Below are 14,090 nucleotides of genomic sequence, written 5' to 3' on the forward strand. Positions count from 1 at the left end.
AACTACCATGCTTACATCGTGATGAACCATCCAAGAATCTTTGACATGAACTTCTTTCGTCATCAGTCAGTTTGTTCAGTTTTGGAGAACTATCTGCTCGAGAACATGTCAGTGTATTCATGCGTTATCGGTGCATGGAAGAAAATCGTTCTCTTGTGTTTATTTCAACATTTTCACTATTCCCGTCAAAAAGGTAAATATATGAATTTGTTCAATGCCCTAGTATGTCGGAATACTGTCTGTTGTAATTGCAAACTGAAACGTAAATATGTCGGAGACGCCAGAGGCACGATAGACGGAAGAACGCCAAGAAATGTGGTGAGTGTCGTCTCCTGTTGTCAACAAGTGTACTCATCTGTTTGTGAATTGACATCAATAGTCTATTTTTCAGGACACACAATTAGAGTTGGAACTTTATGAACGGAAAGTTACATACTGGAGTTAATTTCCACGACGGTTATCGTTTGGTTTGGTTTAGTTTACTTTTTGTAACGTTGCACACAGCAATATCTCCGCTACATGACGGCGGTTCGAGTCTGGACCAGACAATCCAGTGATCAACAGCGTGATCAATGATCTACACAAATGGATCGTGAAGAGTGTCTTTCGAGTCTATTTAACTGAGTTTGTATATGGATGGGTGAATCAGATGAGGAAGTGTGTTTGTCTTGTGAAGACACCTTCAAATGACAAGGGGCTTTATAACACTGACACATGAGTGGGTGAGTTAGGGTTCGTGCCATGATCAGTATGTCAGTTGATTCAGGGTGAGGGAAAAGCCCGTGTATGTCCGAGATGTTCATCGTTTGCCGAGACCGACGAAATGGGTGTTGTGGTGACAAACCAAAGAACGTGATCAGGGCGAGCTGAGATCTGATCTCCTTTAACAAGTATCGTAGTGGACCATCTCTGCGCGGTTGATGGTCAGCTTAGTCAACTGGGCCACCCTGATTTCAATGATAATAAAGGTATGTCACTATGTGTTGTTTCAGTTACAGGATATCAACCTCTCGCACCTAATAAAGGTATGTCACTATGTGTTGTTTCAGACACAGGATATCAGCCTGTCGCACCTAAATAAACCTATGTCACTATGTGTTGTCCAGTCCTAGCATATCAACCTCTCCCACCCAATAAAGGTATGTCACTATGTGTTGTTCTTTTACCATTATCAGGTTGATGACGACGACATCTGTCAACAACACCTAAAACAAAGTCACATGTGACACAACACACCGTGTTTGGGCGTATAAGCCCTGACAGTGACAGACCGCTACACACACGGGGAAGAGAATTGCGTTGAAAGGTTTCCGTTAATTGCAACATTTATCATCAAATGGCACATGAACACCAGCGTCTCTTGATTGATGAAAAGGACACGTAATTAAAATATCAGTATGAAAGAAGCGAGAAACACACTTGTGGGATCGGCGCCTCTAGCAGGGCTGCGAAATGTTGTTTTGGGTAAGATATGAGTTTTAGTGTTGATATCAAGCTATCGGCTGAAGAACATTTCATGTAATTGTTTTCTCGTGTCTTGTTATGCATTTTATTCTTTGCAAATCTGTTTTAGGTTCAGATGGTAGTGGCTGCATGGATTGTACAAGCCTTTGTCCCAGGTAGGTGGTCAATGCATGTAGCCAGTGATATATTCGTTGAGATAAAGCAACTTTTTCAGTGAATGGTGTTGTAGAGTGGGACAAATTAAATGCAATGAAGGCAAAAATGAATTTGGTTTTAAACCACTTCGAACAGTATTATCATGAATTGTCAGCTTATAGTAAAAGGAAAATCGAAATTCTGGACAATTAAATAGACGTTCACCATTTGTTAAGGCTTGCTGCCAAAGGAGTGAGTGAGTGATTTAGTTTTACGCCACACTCAGCAATATTCCAGCTATATGGCGGCGGTCTGCAAATAATCGACCAGACAATCCAGTGATCAACAACATGAGCATCGATCTGTGCAATTGGGAACCGAGGACATGTGTCAACTAAGTCAGAGAGCCTGACCACCCGATCCCGTTAGTCGCCTCTTACGACAAGCACAGTTGCTTTGTATGGCAAGCATGTGTTGCTGAAGGCCTGTTCTACCCCGGGACCTTCACAGGTCTGCTGCCAAAGGGGTATATTGTTCTCTATATCCCGCCTTTATCATGTGTGTGTATTTCCAAGAATTATAATCGCCAAAGAATGTCCATGTTATATCATAGCGCGCATTGAGAAACGTTCCTGAAGTTATCAATGTGGAACACTGGATCATATTCGACGTTGCTCCAATAGACATTCGGCGATGATCCAAGGTGTTAACGATTAATTTCGTTACTTCGATTAATTTCTCGTCGCTTCAAGTTTCAGTCAAAAACTTGAAATTTCGAATATTTTCTCGTCATTTCAATTATTTTTTCGTTCCTTCGATTAATTTCTCCGTGCTTCGAGTATTTTCTCGTTGCTTCGAGTTTCAGTCAAAAACTTGAAATTTCGACTATTTACTCGTTGCTTCAATTTTTTTCTTAATTTCTAAGTTTGATGAATTTAGCATGTATAGTTTAGGAGATCTGTTCCGAGCAAGATGATTGAATGAATGAATTTCTTTATTTCCTCCAGAATTTACATCAGAAGATTTACAGCATCTCTGATGTTACTCAGAGCAAACACATAATGTTAATATATAGAATATGAATGCTAGAATAGAAATATGAATGCTAACGTCATAAGCTGTGTAAATAACTATTCAATAACATATGTACACAGACTGCCGGTTATTGCTGCACAGAAAAGAGAGGACTGTCCAACACCTTCTTGAGATGAAATACATATTTACAAAATAATAGTGACACATTTTCCCAAGTGGTCAAGCTAACAATTCCAGGTAATGTTTGAGCCGCTCCCCAGAATAATGCAAGCATTTCATTTTCATCCAAAAGTTCAATTTTAACATAACTGTCAACATCCAGTTGGTCAATGAGGGTGGAGAAGAATTCATTTTGTTCAGTTACATAGTACTCACAGTGTAAAACTACATGTCTGTCATAATCAAATGCATGTCTACCACATCTGGAACATTCGCGAGATATCATTGGTCTAGATGCTATCTTTAGAGAGTATTGGATGCAATATCTAAGATGTGGATATGCTAGCGCTAATCTCCATAGTATATGAAACTTAAGTTTTGAATGTGTTGACCTGTATTTGATCAGATCTTCTCTTAGTAATAATCTGTTTTTCCACCTATTTTCCTCATACATGGATATTGCGTTACATACCATTCTTCTCCATTCGGTTTTGCAGGGGAATGTTCAAGTACTGATAAAGATCGAAATGACATTATGAAGGTTGTACTTAGAGGCAGTTGATATGGCAAACCTATCTATCGTGCTTGATATGTGTACCAAGTCTGATGAAGTTATCACGAATAGTTTAGGAAATATGCTTCGGACGGTATCGACATCCCAAAAGACACATTTTCCCTTAAAACAGCACATTTTATGGTTGGCTGCATAACGCTTAATTAAGCTGTACCCTTGAAAATTGTGGTATGTGGCCTGATAAAAAAAACATTAGGTTTAGAAATTGTTATACAACCTCTGGCCATATGAAAGTTTAAGTGTTATTGAAAATGTTTATTTCATATTTTCAAGAAAACTGCTTTGCGTAAAGGAAAGTGCTCGCCATTACGTGTTGTATGCGGAGACTGGAAGGAAACCAATTTGTACAGATATTCATGCCAAAATGGTGTGCTTTTTGACCACATTGACTTCGGTCAAATCCTCAAAGTTATCTATTATATGGTATCATTTCATAGCTAACTCTTAGTTGCGGTTCACTCCTAAAAGACAGACCTCCTGTAAGATAGACTCAGTGAGTACACTAATTAGCTCAGCCATCCTTTCCACCCCTATTCAATTAATGAACTCACTCGGAGTCAATACAAAGTATAGCGAGTAAAGTTAGACCAGTTTGTACAATCTTGGAATTCAAGTAATACTCAACCATCAAAAGGATTTCATTACACAATGTATGAAAATGCACTTATTCCAGAACCTTATCTTAAATCAGCCTTTCAAAGTAGAATTTCACTGACAAAATTTAGGACAGCAAATCATAGGTTACCAATGGAAACAGGGCGCTGTCTGAATGTTTTGAAAGAAAACCGACTTTGTAATCTTTGTAGTCAAGCCATATGTGACGAATCCCATATTTTACTAACATGCCCACCACTTGCCGAACAACGAATATCATTTTTAACAAAAAATTTCTGTGTGAATCCCTCTATCTGTACATGTATTTTTCTCATGAAATATGATTTATCAACCACTCACTCTCAAATTATCCAGATATATCAAACGCTGTGCCTTTTCAAATAATATCACGTAAATATTTTATTTATATTTATATATACTTGTTCTATGTTTCACGTTTTGTATTTTTGAGAAAACAATAAAAATATAGTTTATACATCACATACCTGGGCACATGTCATTATTATCAGCTTAATTAAGCCTTACGCAAACAACCCTAAAGTGTGTTGTTTTAAGTGGTCTGTCTTTTGTGAGGTCTGCCTTATGGGAAGATACCGTCGTTGCAAGAGTACGCAACCTCCCTATTGAAATGAAATTTGGTTTTATGACTACTGAAAGTCGGATGGTGTAGGGTGTAGGATGTGTGTGACTATGGAGATGTCATCTTGCTCGGAGCAGATCTCCTAAAATATACATGCTAAATTCATCAAACTTAGAAATTAAGAAAAAAAAACGAAGCAACGAGTAAATACTCGAAATTTCAAGTTTTTGACCAAAACATGAAGCAACGAGTAAATATTCGAAGCCACGGGGAATTAATCGAAGGAACGAAAAAATAATTGAAATAACGAGAAAATACTCGAAGTAAATAATCGAATAAACGAGAATTGTCTTTGAAAAATATTTTATGCTACAAAAGTGGCAGCATTAGGCTTTCGTACAATCTAACCATGTATGTGCTGGGTATTGCTTTTCGTGGCTGTTTATGGTACAAAAATACAAAGAAAACGACGGTGACGCATTGATTTTGGTCTGAAAATGTGGTCTTCTTTGACAGGCAATCGAAAAATTGAGGAGATGGTGAATGAGAACTGTTTGTATGGATATATACGAGGGGATGTCAATACGTTTTGAGCCTTGAGCATTTTTCATACCCAGGTGTCACAGCCTATGGTACGACATTGAACCTTGGGGTGTAGCTGATGTGATATATAAGTTTTGGCATCCTACTCTCAGATGTTATTGAACAGCTCACATTGACAGAAAGAGACCCCCCTCACGGCAGTGAAAATGAATAAAATTGAGTATAGAGCAGAAAGTTTTTAGTTTTTGAAGGAAACTCGGCGAAGAACATTGAAGAAAGGCTCTCACCAGTTTTCCCCTTCATCTGCTACCATCAAACGATGGGTCAATGAATTTAAGCATGGTAGAGAGAGTCTTGAAGATGACCCCCGTCCAGGTCGCCCAACAACAAGCGCTAGTCAGGAAAACATTGACAGAGTGCATAGATTTGTGCTGGAAAATCGTCGAATCACACTACACGAGTAAGAGGAGACCACAGGCATTTCACACGGATCCATCGAGACAATTCTTCACGAACATCTCGTCATGTCTAAGGTGTGCGCAAGATGGGTGCCAAAAATGCTTACAGGTGAAATGAAGCAAACAAGGGTCACCATAAGCAACTCCATGCTAACCAGATACAACAAGAATCCAGAAGATTTTCACTTTAGGCTAGTAACATGTGATGAAACCTGGATCCACCACTATGATCCTGAGAGCAAACAAGAATCCATGGAATGGAAACATGTCACTTCTCCCAGGACCAAAAAGTTCAAAGCCTCCAGATCAGTGCAGAGGGTAATGGCGACAGTCGTCTGGGATAGCAAAGGCGCCATCCACATAGATTACTTACCAAAAGGAAGACCAATGAATGGGGAATATTACGCTAACTTGTTGAGGCAAGTGCGACAGTCAATCAAGGAGAAGCGCCGGGGCAAGATCAGACGTGGTATTCTTCTACATCAAGACAATGCTCCAGTACACACCTCTCGCGTTGCAGCCGCTGCTGCCCAGGAATGCGGGTACGAAATCTTGCCGCATCCCCCTACTCTCAAGACCTGGCACCAAGTGATTACCATCTGTTCCCAAATCTCAAGAAACACTTGCGTGGTCGTAGATTTCAGGATGATAATGAGCTTATTGCTGCTACTGAGGCTTGGTTTGAGGACCAAAATGGCGCCTTCTACAGAGATGACATCAGCGACTGGCAGAAAAGATGGAACAAGTGTCTTAACTCACAAGGGGACTATGTTGAAAAATGAATATGGTTCATATCAATATTTTATGTTTTTGACAACGCTTGACAACGACATTAGATTCTATGGAGAAACGTCGTCTATGCAGAATAAAAAGTTGTATATCCATACAAATGGTCCTCTTTCTCCGAATATAGTTATCTTAGGAATATTTACGTGGATAATAACCACTAATACCCGCCATCATTTGTTTTCAGTCGTACATTTAAATGAATTTCACAGCCTTTACACAAAACGGATTTTTTTAGCACATTCAAGACTTGCATTCATGTGCACAAAGTTCTATATTTAGTCGTTGTTTCATGCCGCAGTCAGCAATATGCCAAGTGATTCGCGGATGCCGGTAAATATTCAGGTTAGGGAAACAACTTAACACCACCTGGGTACTTAGTTACCGTACCTGACAACCCAAATCATTTAATGACATGTGCTGGCTTGACTCGGGCACTCACGAAATACATACATAACATTATACCATTGTACATGTGCATTAATATTTTTTCTCTCTACTTCAGGTGTTTGTGGGGTAAGGATAGACCAGAGAGGAAATAATTTCATAGTAGCATTTCCCGACAGCGGCACTAATGACAACGTTAATCTCCTGGTAATTACGTCAGAGACTGACGTCAAAGTTTACGTCATGATGGACGGAGAAAATGATACTGAACATTTCCTTTCCGCCGGAAGTTCTCGACACATTTACTTCCCCTACCAAACGACGGTGTTTTCAAACATGGTGGTGGAGCGAAAAGCCATCCACATCGTAGCGTCAGACAAGGTGTCGGTGTACGGATACGTCAATCAGTACAATGCCATGGACGGATTCCTGGCTCTACCTGTGAAGACCCTGTCGAACGAATACATCGCCGTAACCTACTACAGCCACGCTGGTGCAGGAGGTAAGCATGAGTGCGTGAGTGAATGAGTGAGTGTATCACGACAGGATCATCACACATTTGCCTCACGCATAGCAAGCATTGCATCCCTGATCGAGCGACAATTAGGTTAGGTTTCTCTTGGAAAAAAGGGCTGAAGTCCTCATGTGGTTAGTGTTATTAATGTTACTGTCATTTTAGGGGTACATATCAAACAAATCCACTGCTACATAAATGTGTTCCTGGAGTGTAGGCTAGAGTCCACATTCTGACACCCTCGAACGTCTACATCCAGCTAAACATTACCCTGCACCCTAAAGCAGTCATTCCTTCTCTTGTTGCTATAATACGAACCAACATGACAATAATTCAGAAATCAACATTATTGGTTTCAGGGCATGTGATAATTGCTGCAACAGAAAACGACACGATTGTAAACGTGACACTGAGCACAACAGCAAACTGCAACAGCACACGGATGATGCAGGGGGATATCCTGGCCTTCAGGTTGCAGATGAGGGACGTTGTACGAGTGTACTGTGATCGAGACATCACGGGGACTCTAATCAAGGCTAATAAACCAGTTGCTGTTCTCTCTGGAAATCCTCTCACACAAGTCCCAAAGAAGGTGGACTTTCCAGACAATCTGGTTGAAATGCTGATCCCAACATATGCATTCGGCAGGAAGTATGCGCTAGGCCCAATTGCTGGTCGCCAGTGTGGGGTTGTATACCGGATCGTTGCTGAACAGCATGGCACAGAGGTCTTCGAATCGGACGGTACCAGACACGTCCTGTCCGCAAGAACCTTTAAGGATCTGGATTTTACCCAGGCGGATTACAGATGTATCACCAGCAGCAAGCCGGTCATGGTTGTTCAGTTTGCGAAGGGGCAGGCTGCTGATGGGTCTGCGTTAGAAGGAGATCCATTCATGGCAATCATGCCCCCTGTTGAAAGATACACCTCCAGCTATGTTCTGGATCTGATCACATCTTCAAGTACACCTGGATACATCCTGGTCCCGTATGTGTCAGTATTTGTGGCCAAGAATGACAGTTCAGGTCTGGAGTTCATTCCACAGTCTTCCTCTTTCCGTGACATCCCTGGCTGTGACATAACAACAGCGTCTATATCTGCTGGACAAGGCGAACTCACTCTATCGCATCGTGACGGAAGTGTATTTGGGGCAACAGTACACGGCCTCATCACATTCAAAGCTTATGGATATCTGGCTGGAATTGCCCTCGACAATTTTTCTGGTAAGTCCTATACTATATAGTTCATGCTTTCTCTTGGAAGGGTCTGAACTATATTTTAGATCAATCTTCTGGAATATTAACCTCCTGTGACTTGTGTAAGTGAGTGAGTGAGTGAGTTTAGTTTTACGTCGCACTTACCAATATTCCAGCTATATGGCGACGGTCTGTAAATAATCGAGTCTGGACCAGACAATCCAGTGATCAACAGCATGAGCATCAATCTGCGCAAAGGGGAACCGATGACATGTGTCAACCAAGTCAGCTACTCTGACCACCCGATCCCGTTAGTCGCCTCTTACGACAAGCATAGTCACCTTTTATGGCAAGCATGTGTTGCTGAAGGCCTATTCTACCCCGGGACCTTCACGGGTCGACTTGTGTAAGAAAAATGCACCATTTTATCATAACATTTAATATTAAAGTCACGAACATATGTGATAGCATCATATTTAATATACTAGTAACCATATTCAGATATATAATGTTATAATATCTATTTATCATATTTCCTAACTCTGTTGTTAATATCGAAACGTCCATGTATGGCTGTATTCAGAATGAGTACAGGATCTATGTCACAGGGAGAGCAGACTGCGACGGTTCCCCCTGTAAACACAGTGGAGTCTGCTACGAATCCGGGGATTCCTATCGCTGTTACTGCCCTGCAGGGTTCAGAGGCCGGCTATGTGAAAACGGTAGGCATGTAAACAATTTAGATAACTGCAGTGAAGGGTTTACATCACGAATATAGGCGATACAATATGCTGCTCTCTTGGGTGTTACGGGTGTCTCGCTACATCAGGATGAAACATTACCTTGCGCTGATACTCAAAATAAGACACTCCCACGCATGCACGCATGCACGCATGCACGCATGATCACACGCACACCACCTAGGGAAATACCCGAATCACCGAACTGCCCTTTTAATTACTTGAAAAAAATAGATATGTACCACTGAGTCTGATGTTGTGCATGGACCATTGATTGCACAATGTCATTTCGAAAGTGGGATTACGCTTTCTCTGTAAATTACAAATTCTAGTGCCTTTTTGAGCTTCGAGTTGAGTCCCTGTCATTGCACTGTCATTGTCATACAGCTTGAACATGTACGATTTTGACGAAAACCAACACTGACCCACAGACATAACATCCCTTGAGAACGGTTCATTACTAGCTTGTTTTAATTGAGGAATGTTAGCCCGGTTCAGCACAATATTCATATAATCTGTAGCACCCTTTAGGGTATGGTATCTACTAAGTACCACATGCTTGGGAATCCGTTCAACACGAGGTAATTGTAATACAATAAAGTGTCATTAATTATAACAATAATCCAATACTCTGTCCAGATGAAGTCAACGACTGTTTAGGAGAGCCTTGTAGAAATGGCGGCACGTGCCAAGACCTCGTCGGTAACTACACCTGCATCTGTCCACCTCGTTTCACTGGAGAAAGATGTTTCACGGGTAAGACCGTCTATTATCTCAACATTTTGTGCACGTTGTATATACCTTAAGAAACGTTCCCATCATCCCCAGCGCAAAATATATGCAGACAGTGTTCAAAGATACCTGTGTAAGACAGGAACTCATCCTCAGTTAGCCAGTTAGTTTCTTCCTTCTATAACTTGTTGTGCGTCCGGATGTTATGGCACAGAGGTAAGCCTAGGCGTACAATCAAATTACAGCCAGAGACGAGAGAAAGTATTTGCTAAATTATAGATGGCTGATGTGGAAATGAGGCTTACAGTTATTAAGGAAAGTAACATGTATATTGCGATTAGGTCCAAGTTATATATACCAAGAGGATGGACGGATAATATCCTGGACAATCGAAGATGAAGTGGTCCATTTTTTCCGGCCAAACAATCATTGTTGTTTGAGACACAGCATTGCCAGATTCTTTCCGTGATAACACGGGTCATGACAACTCGGTCTGTCTGAAATAATGAGGAACTTCTTAATTTATGCAAAATGAGTGGATACTGGGCCACAAGAACTACTGTCATGCTTTATGTTTGAAAAACAAGGCTCACCCGAAGTGGAAATCCAAAACTGCACACAAACACATCTCTGAGTCACAAGCATGCACCTAAAAAAGGTAACGATCCATCCATGGAAAAATATACTGGACAAAATAAGTTAGGGATATTGGTATTTTTATGGGTGTCAGTGAATAAATACGTCATTGTTCATAATTACAAAATTTACAAATATCTTTAACTATTTTGTCCAGTATATGTTGCCTGTTACTTTCCATTTATTTACAACTAAATCGTATTAAAACGAGTCACTATATCAAGTGCCACTTACACAATTCATCAATTGTGAAACGAAACGAAATGTTATAATCAAGATACATGAAAATGAGAAGGTACACGAAGGCTGGTGAAGTTGTGCACATTTTCGGAGCCCATGCAAGAAATGTTTGATACATCTTCCATGTATTATCCTCGCCACTTTTCAGATGAACTGGAAGGTATTTTATATCACATGGCCGAAGATCTGTACTTAACATGGACCACTTAATGTTAATCATCCAAGTTGATCTAAGAGATCTCAGCATTTTTCAATAAAAAACATACGCTTACGAATGCAAACGTTTTGGGTGGTCAAAGACATGACGGCAGACTAAAACATCGGAAATCGATAACTCGTTACTGTGTTGGCGTGTACCTGTCGCTGTGTGTTTGGTCATGGTAAACACCACGTAACACGCCTCTGTTTGCGTCATTGACGCTTCCCTGTGAAGGTGATGACTTAATCAATTCCATTCATCATAATGAACACACTTGTCAACTCGACAAGAGAAGGCCTAACATTTATGTGTAAAAATCTTTCCTTCTTTTTATCATAACAATCCAGTTATGTGTAAATCGTGTTTCCGATGCATTGTGGGTGATGTTGGTTAATACGTTGTTGTTAGGAATATCTCTGAAAACCTCGAAGTGTTTACACACAAACCTGGCATTGGATCATCATGAATCTCATACAATGAATATCGAAAATGTACTGAAGACCAAATAACACGTTTCTTGACAATACATTGTCCGACGCCAAAACTCGCACTAGTCTAGTTCGACTGCCTTATATTTTACTGTATGTAACATGTAGATCAGATCACTTTGACTGTACATTGTGTGCTGCATGTTTAGTATTGAGAACTTGTAAATAGTTGGCAAGCCATTGCATGTGTTTATGGCGTTTCGCCAACGTTGTCTTGTGTCATCACGGCCTACACCAGCTCAGATACAGCTACGACCTACATTCAACTCATATACATGCATGTACTTCTTACGAATACGGAAAGAGTTTTGTCGTATATATTTCTTACATTGTGTCCGTCTACAATATTCGTAACAACATGTAATCACTGCTCAGTAATGGGGTTTTGTTACAAACTGAGATGACACATTAAATTGTGTCAGATCATAAAGTCATCAGTAATCTGTGGAGTTTTTTTCACTTCCATGCACCGTGTCAGTTGTGGAAAGGATATTTGGCATAAATATTAACTGAAAGGTTAATATCTATGACCTTACAGAGAATTGATTTTGAAACATTGTGATAGGTACAACTTTGTACACATTTAAATTCTTACCCTTATGACTGAAATGGGCTCATTTCATTACGTGACTTTTATTAATGGTACCCTTAACTCCCAATTGTTAACATTGCACTACGTTAATGACTAAAGATCACTTTAGTGCTTTGTGAAAGGAGGTCCCGAAGGTTGTACTTCTACGAGTACCCTACCAATGAATACAGCAGTGATAAATCTCGATGGTCTCCAGTACACCTTGACATGACTAATGGCAGCCATGCTTGATGATGATTCACTGACAGATCTAACATACACTTGAAATGATCTGGTGAAATGTTTCACAGGCACCTATATTCAGTTTGTGTACAGTTAGTGCAGACGTCTTTCTTTATCTTTACTCATTTCTGTTTTTTGAAGGAGTTACAACCGACTCCCCTGCTTTGTCTGTAGACACTACATCGTCCGTAATTGATGACGTCACTACCGACAGACAGATGCATGTCACAAGAGAAGACTTGACAACAACTGTTCACGAGGTACCAGTCAAAGTGAAGGTCACAAGTAATTCAAATGCATGCCAATGTACTTGCAAGAACATAACAATTGAAGAAGTAGAAGAAAAGGCCAAAGAAATTAGGAAACAGCTTGCAGTGGACCCCATCATGTTGTCCAAATCTAAAAGAAAGTTTGTGAGCATTCAAGATACTCGCATGTCGGCTGCGGGAATTGGATACATCGGCGGCGCCTTTCTAACGCTGGTGTTTGGAAGTATATTTCTGGTGGACTTGTCAACATTCCTTTCAAGATGGCTGGCATCTGTAAAGCATAAGACACGTCATCATCAAACAGCAGAACGAGAAACAAGTATCAGTCGGAAGCACATTCTGCATGTGAGACCAGAAGCAATTGTTATACACTTAAACAAAAATGAACAATGACACTATAATGTGAGCAATATTCGGCATTATGGCTATAATGGAAAGAATTATCATTCCAACGCCCACTGTAACTTGATGATGCCTCCAGATTGCTTGACGGCGGCCATTAACACACCCGTTGTTAGGTGACGTCATAAGGAACTCAGGCCTTGATGACGAAAGTGATGTCTCACTTTCACTGACACGTCGGTATGTCCTACGGCTTGTTTGAACTTGGGTTCAATACTGACGAGATTTATGATTCACATCGTCATATGTACCTGTTTCGCGTTCCGGTTTAGCATTTTTAGCCGGTGCAGCAATGTAAGCATCAACTGGAAATCACGCTGATAAGCACTGAAAAAATGGCAGCTGGTAGAATGGGCAAATGCCAAGTTCGAATGTCGTCACGCTCGATAGTTCTGTTCTGTGACGTCTCCTTATTGTCAAAATGTGGGTCAATGACCTCCGTCTGTTGTAAACTAATGCTTCAAAAGCGATGCCGTTGTTTGTTTTGGTTTTATTGAAATGTCCATTTTCAGGGCATCAGAAGAAGCCCGTGGTCTTTCATTAACTGCCCGACGAAAGATGGTAGTCGAACAGACCAAGAAAGAAGTAATATATCGACATATTCAAACATTTTCCATTTTATATATGCGTCACTTCTAAATGTCATTCTTAGATTTCATACCAAGATATTAGGTTATAAGCACGCACATGGGCACAATGATCATATTGTGCATCATCTCTCTCTCTCTCTCTCTCTCTCTCTCTCTCTCTCTCTCTCTCTCTCTCTCTCTCTCTCTCTCTCTCTCTCTCTCTCTCTCTCTCTCTCTCTCTCTCTCTCTCTCTCTCTCTCTCTCTCTCTCTCTCTCTCTCTCTCTCATTACATTTCGGCAGTAATGTCTTCAGGACTGGCTTGATAATCTGAGCTTGATCATGTACCATCGCAACCAAGTAACGCACCATCCAGTGTTTGGGTTATTATAAATAATCTCCATGTACCTCAGACACAATTCTACATTTGGTACTTATGACCAAAAGATCGGTCCTTATGCGGTACGTATGACAAAAAATCGGTTCTTATTCGGTGCTCATGACAAAAAGATCGACAAAGGCCCATACATCACTGATACTTTCTAAAACACTTTTTG

The 14,090-nt window shown here is 40.5% G+C and overlaps 1 protein-coding gene across 1 annotated transcript; it reads left to right on the plus strand.

Moving 5' to 3' along the window:
• The first annotated feature begins 1,421 nt into the window (after window positions 1-1,421).
• LOC137273051 (uncharacterized) lies at window positions 1,422-13,436 on the plus strand. The gene is made up of 7 exons (XM_067805491.1): window positions 1,422-1,464; window positions 1,574-1,619; window positions 6,855-7,238; window positions 7,610-8,473; window positions 9,055-9,168; window positions 9,826-9,942; window positions 12,437-13,436. Exons 1-7 carry the CDS (start codon window positions 1,453-1,455, stop codon window positions 12,955-12,957), a joined length of 2,058 nt encoding a protein of 685 aa, XP_067661592.1. The 5' UTR covers window positions 1,422-1,452; the 3' UTR covers window positions 12,958-13,436.
• The last annotated feature ends 654 nt before the right edge of the window (window positions 13,437-14,090 follow it).

Source organism: Haliotis asinina, chromosome 2 (assembly GCF_037392515.1).
Source record: "Haliotis asinina isolate JCU_RB_2024 chromosome 2, JCU_Hal_asi_v2, whole genome shotgun sequence".
Taxonomy (NCBI): domain Eukaryota; kingdom Metazoa; phylum Mollusca; class Gastropoda; order Lepetellida; family Haliotidae; genus Haliotis; species Haliotis asinina.

Excerpts from the sequence above, each read along its gene's own strand:
- LOC137273051 (XM_067805491.1), top strand. Across the intron at positions 7,239-7,609 it reads CAGCCACGCTGGTGCAGGAG|GGCATGTGATAATTGCTGCA; the intron begins GTAAGCATGAGT and ends TATTGGTTTCAG. Across the intron at positions 8,474-9,054 it reads TGCCCTCGACAATTTTTCTG|GGAGAGCAGACTGCGACGGT; the intron begins GTAAGTCCTATA and ends TCTATGTCACAG.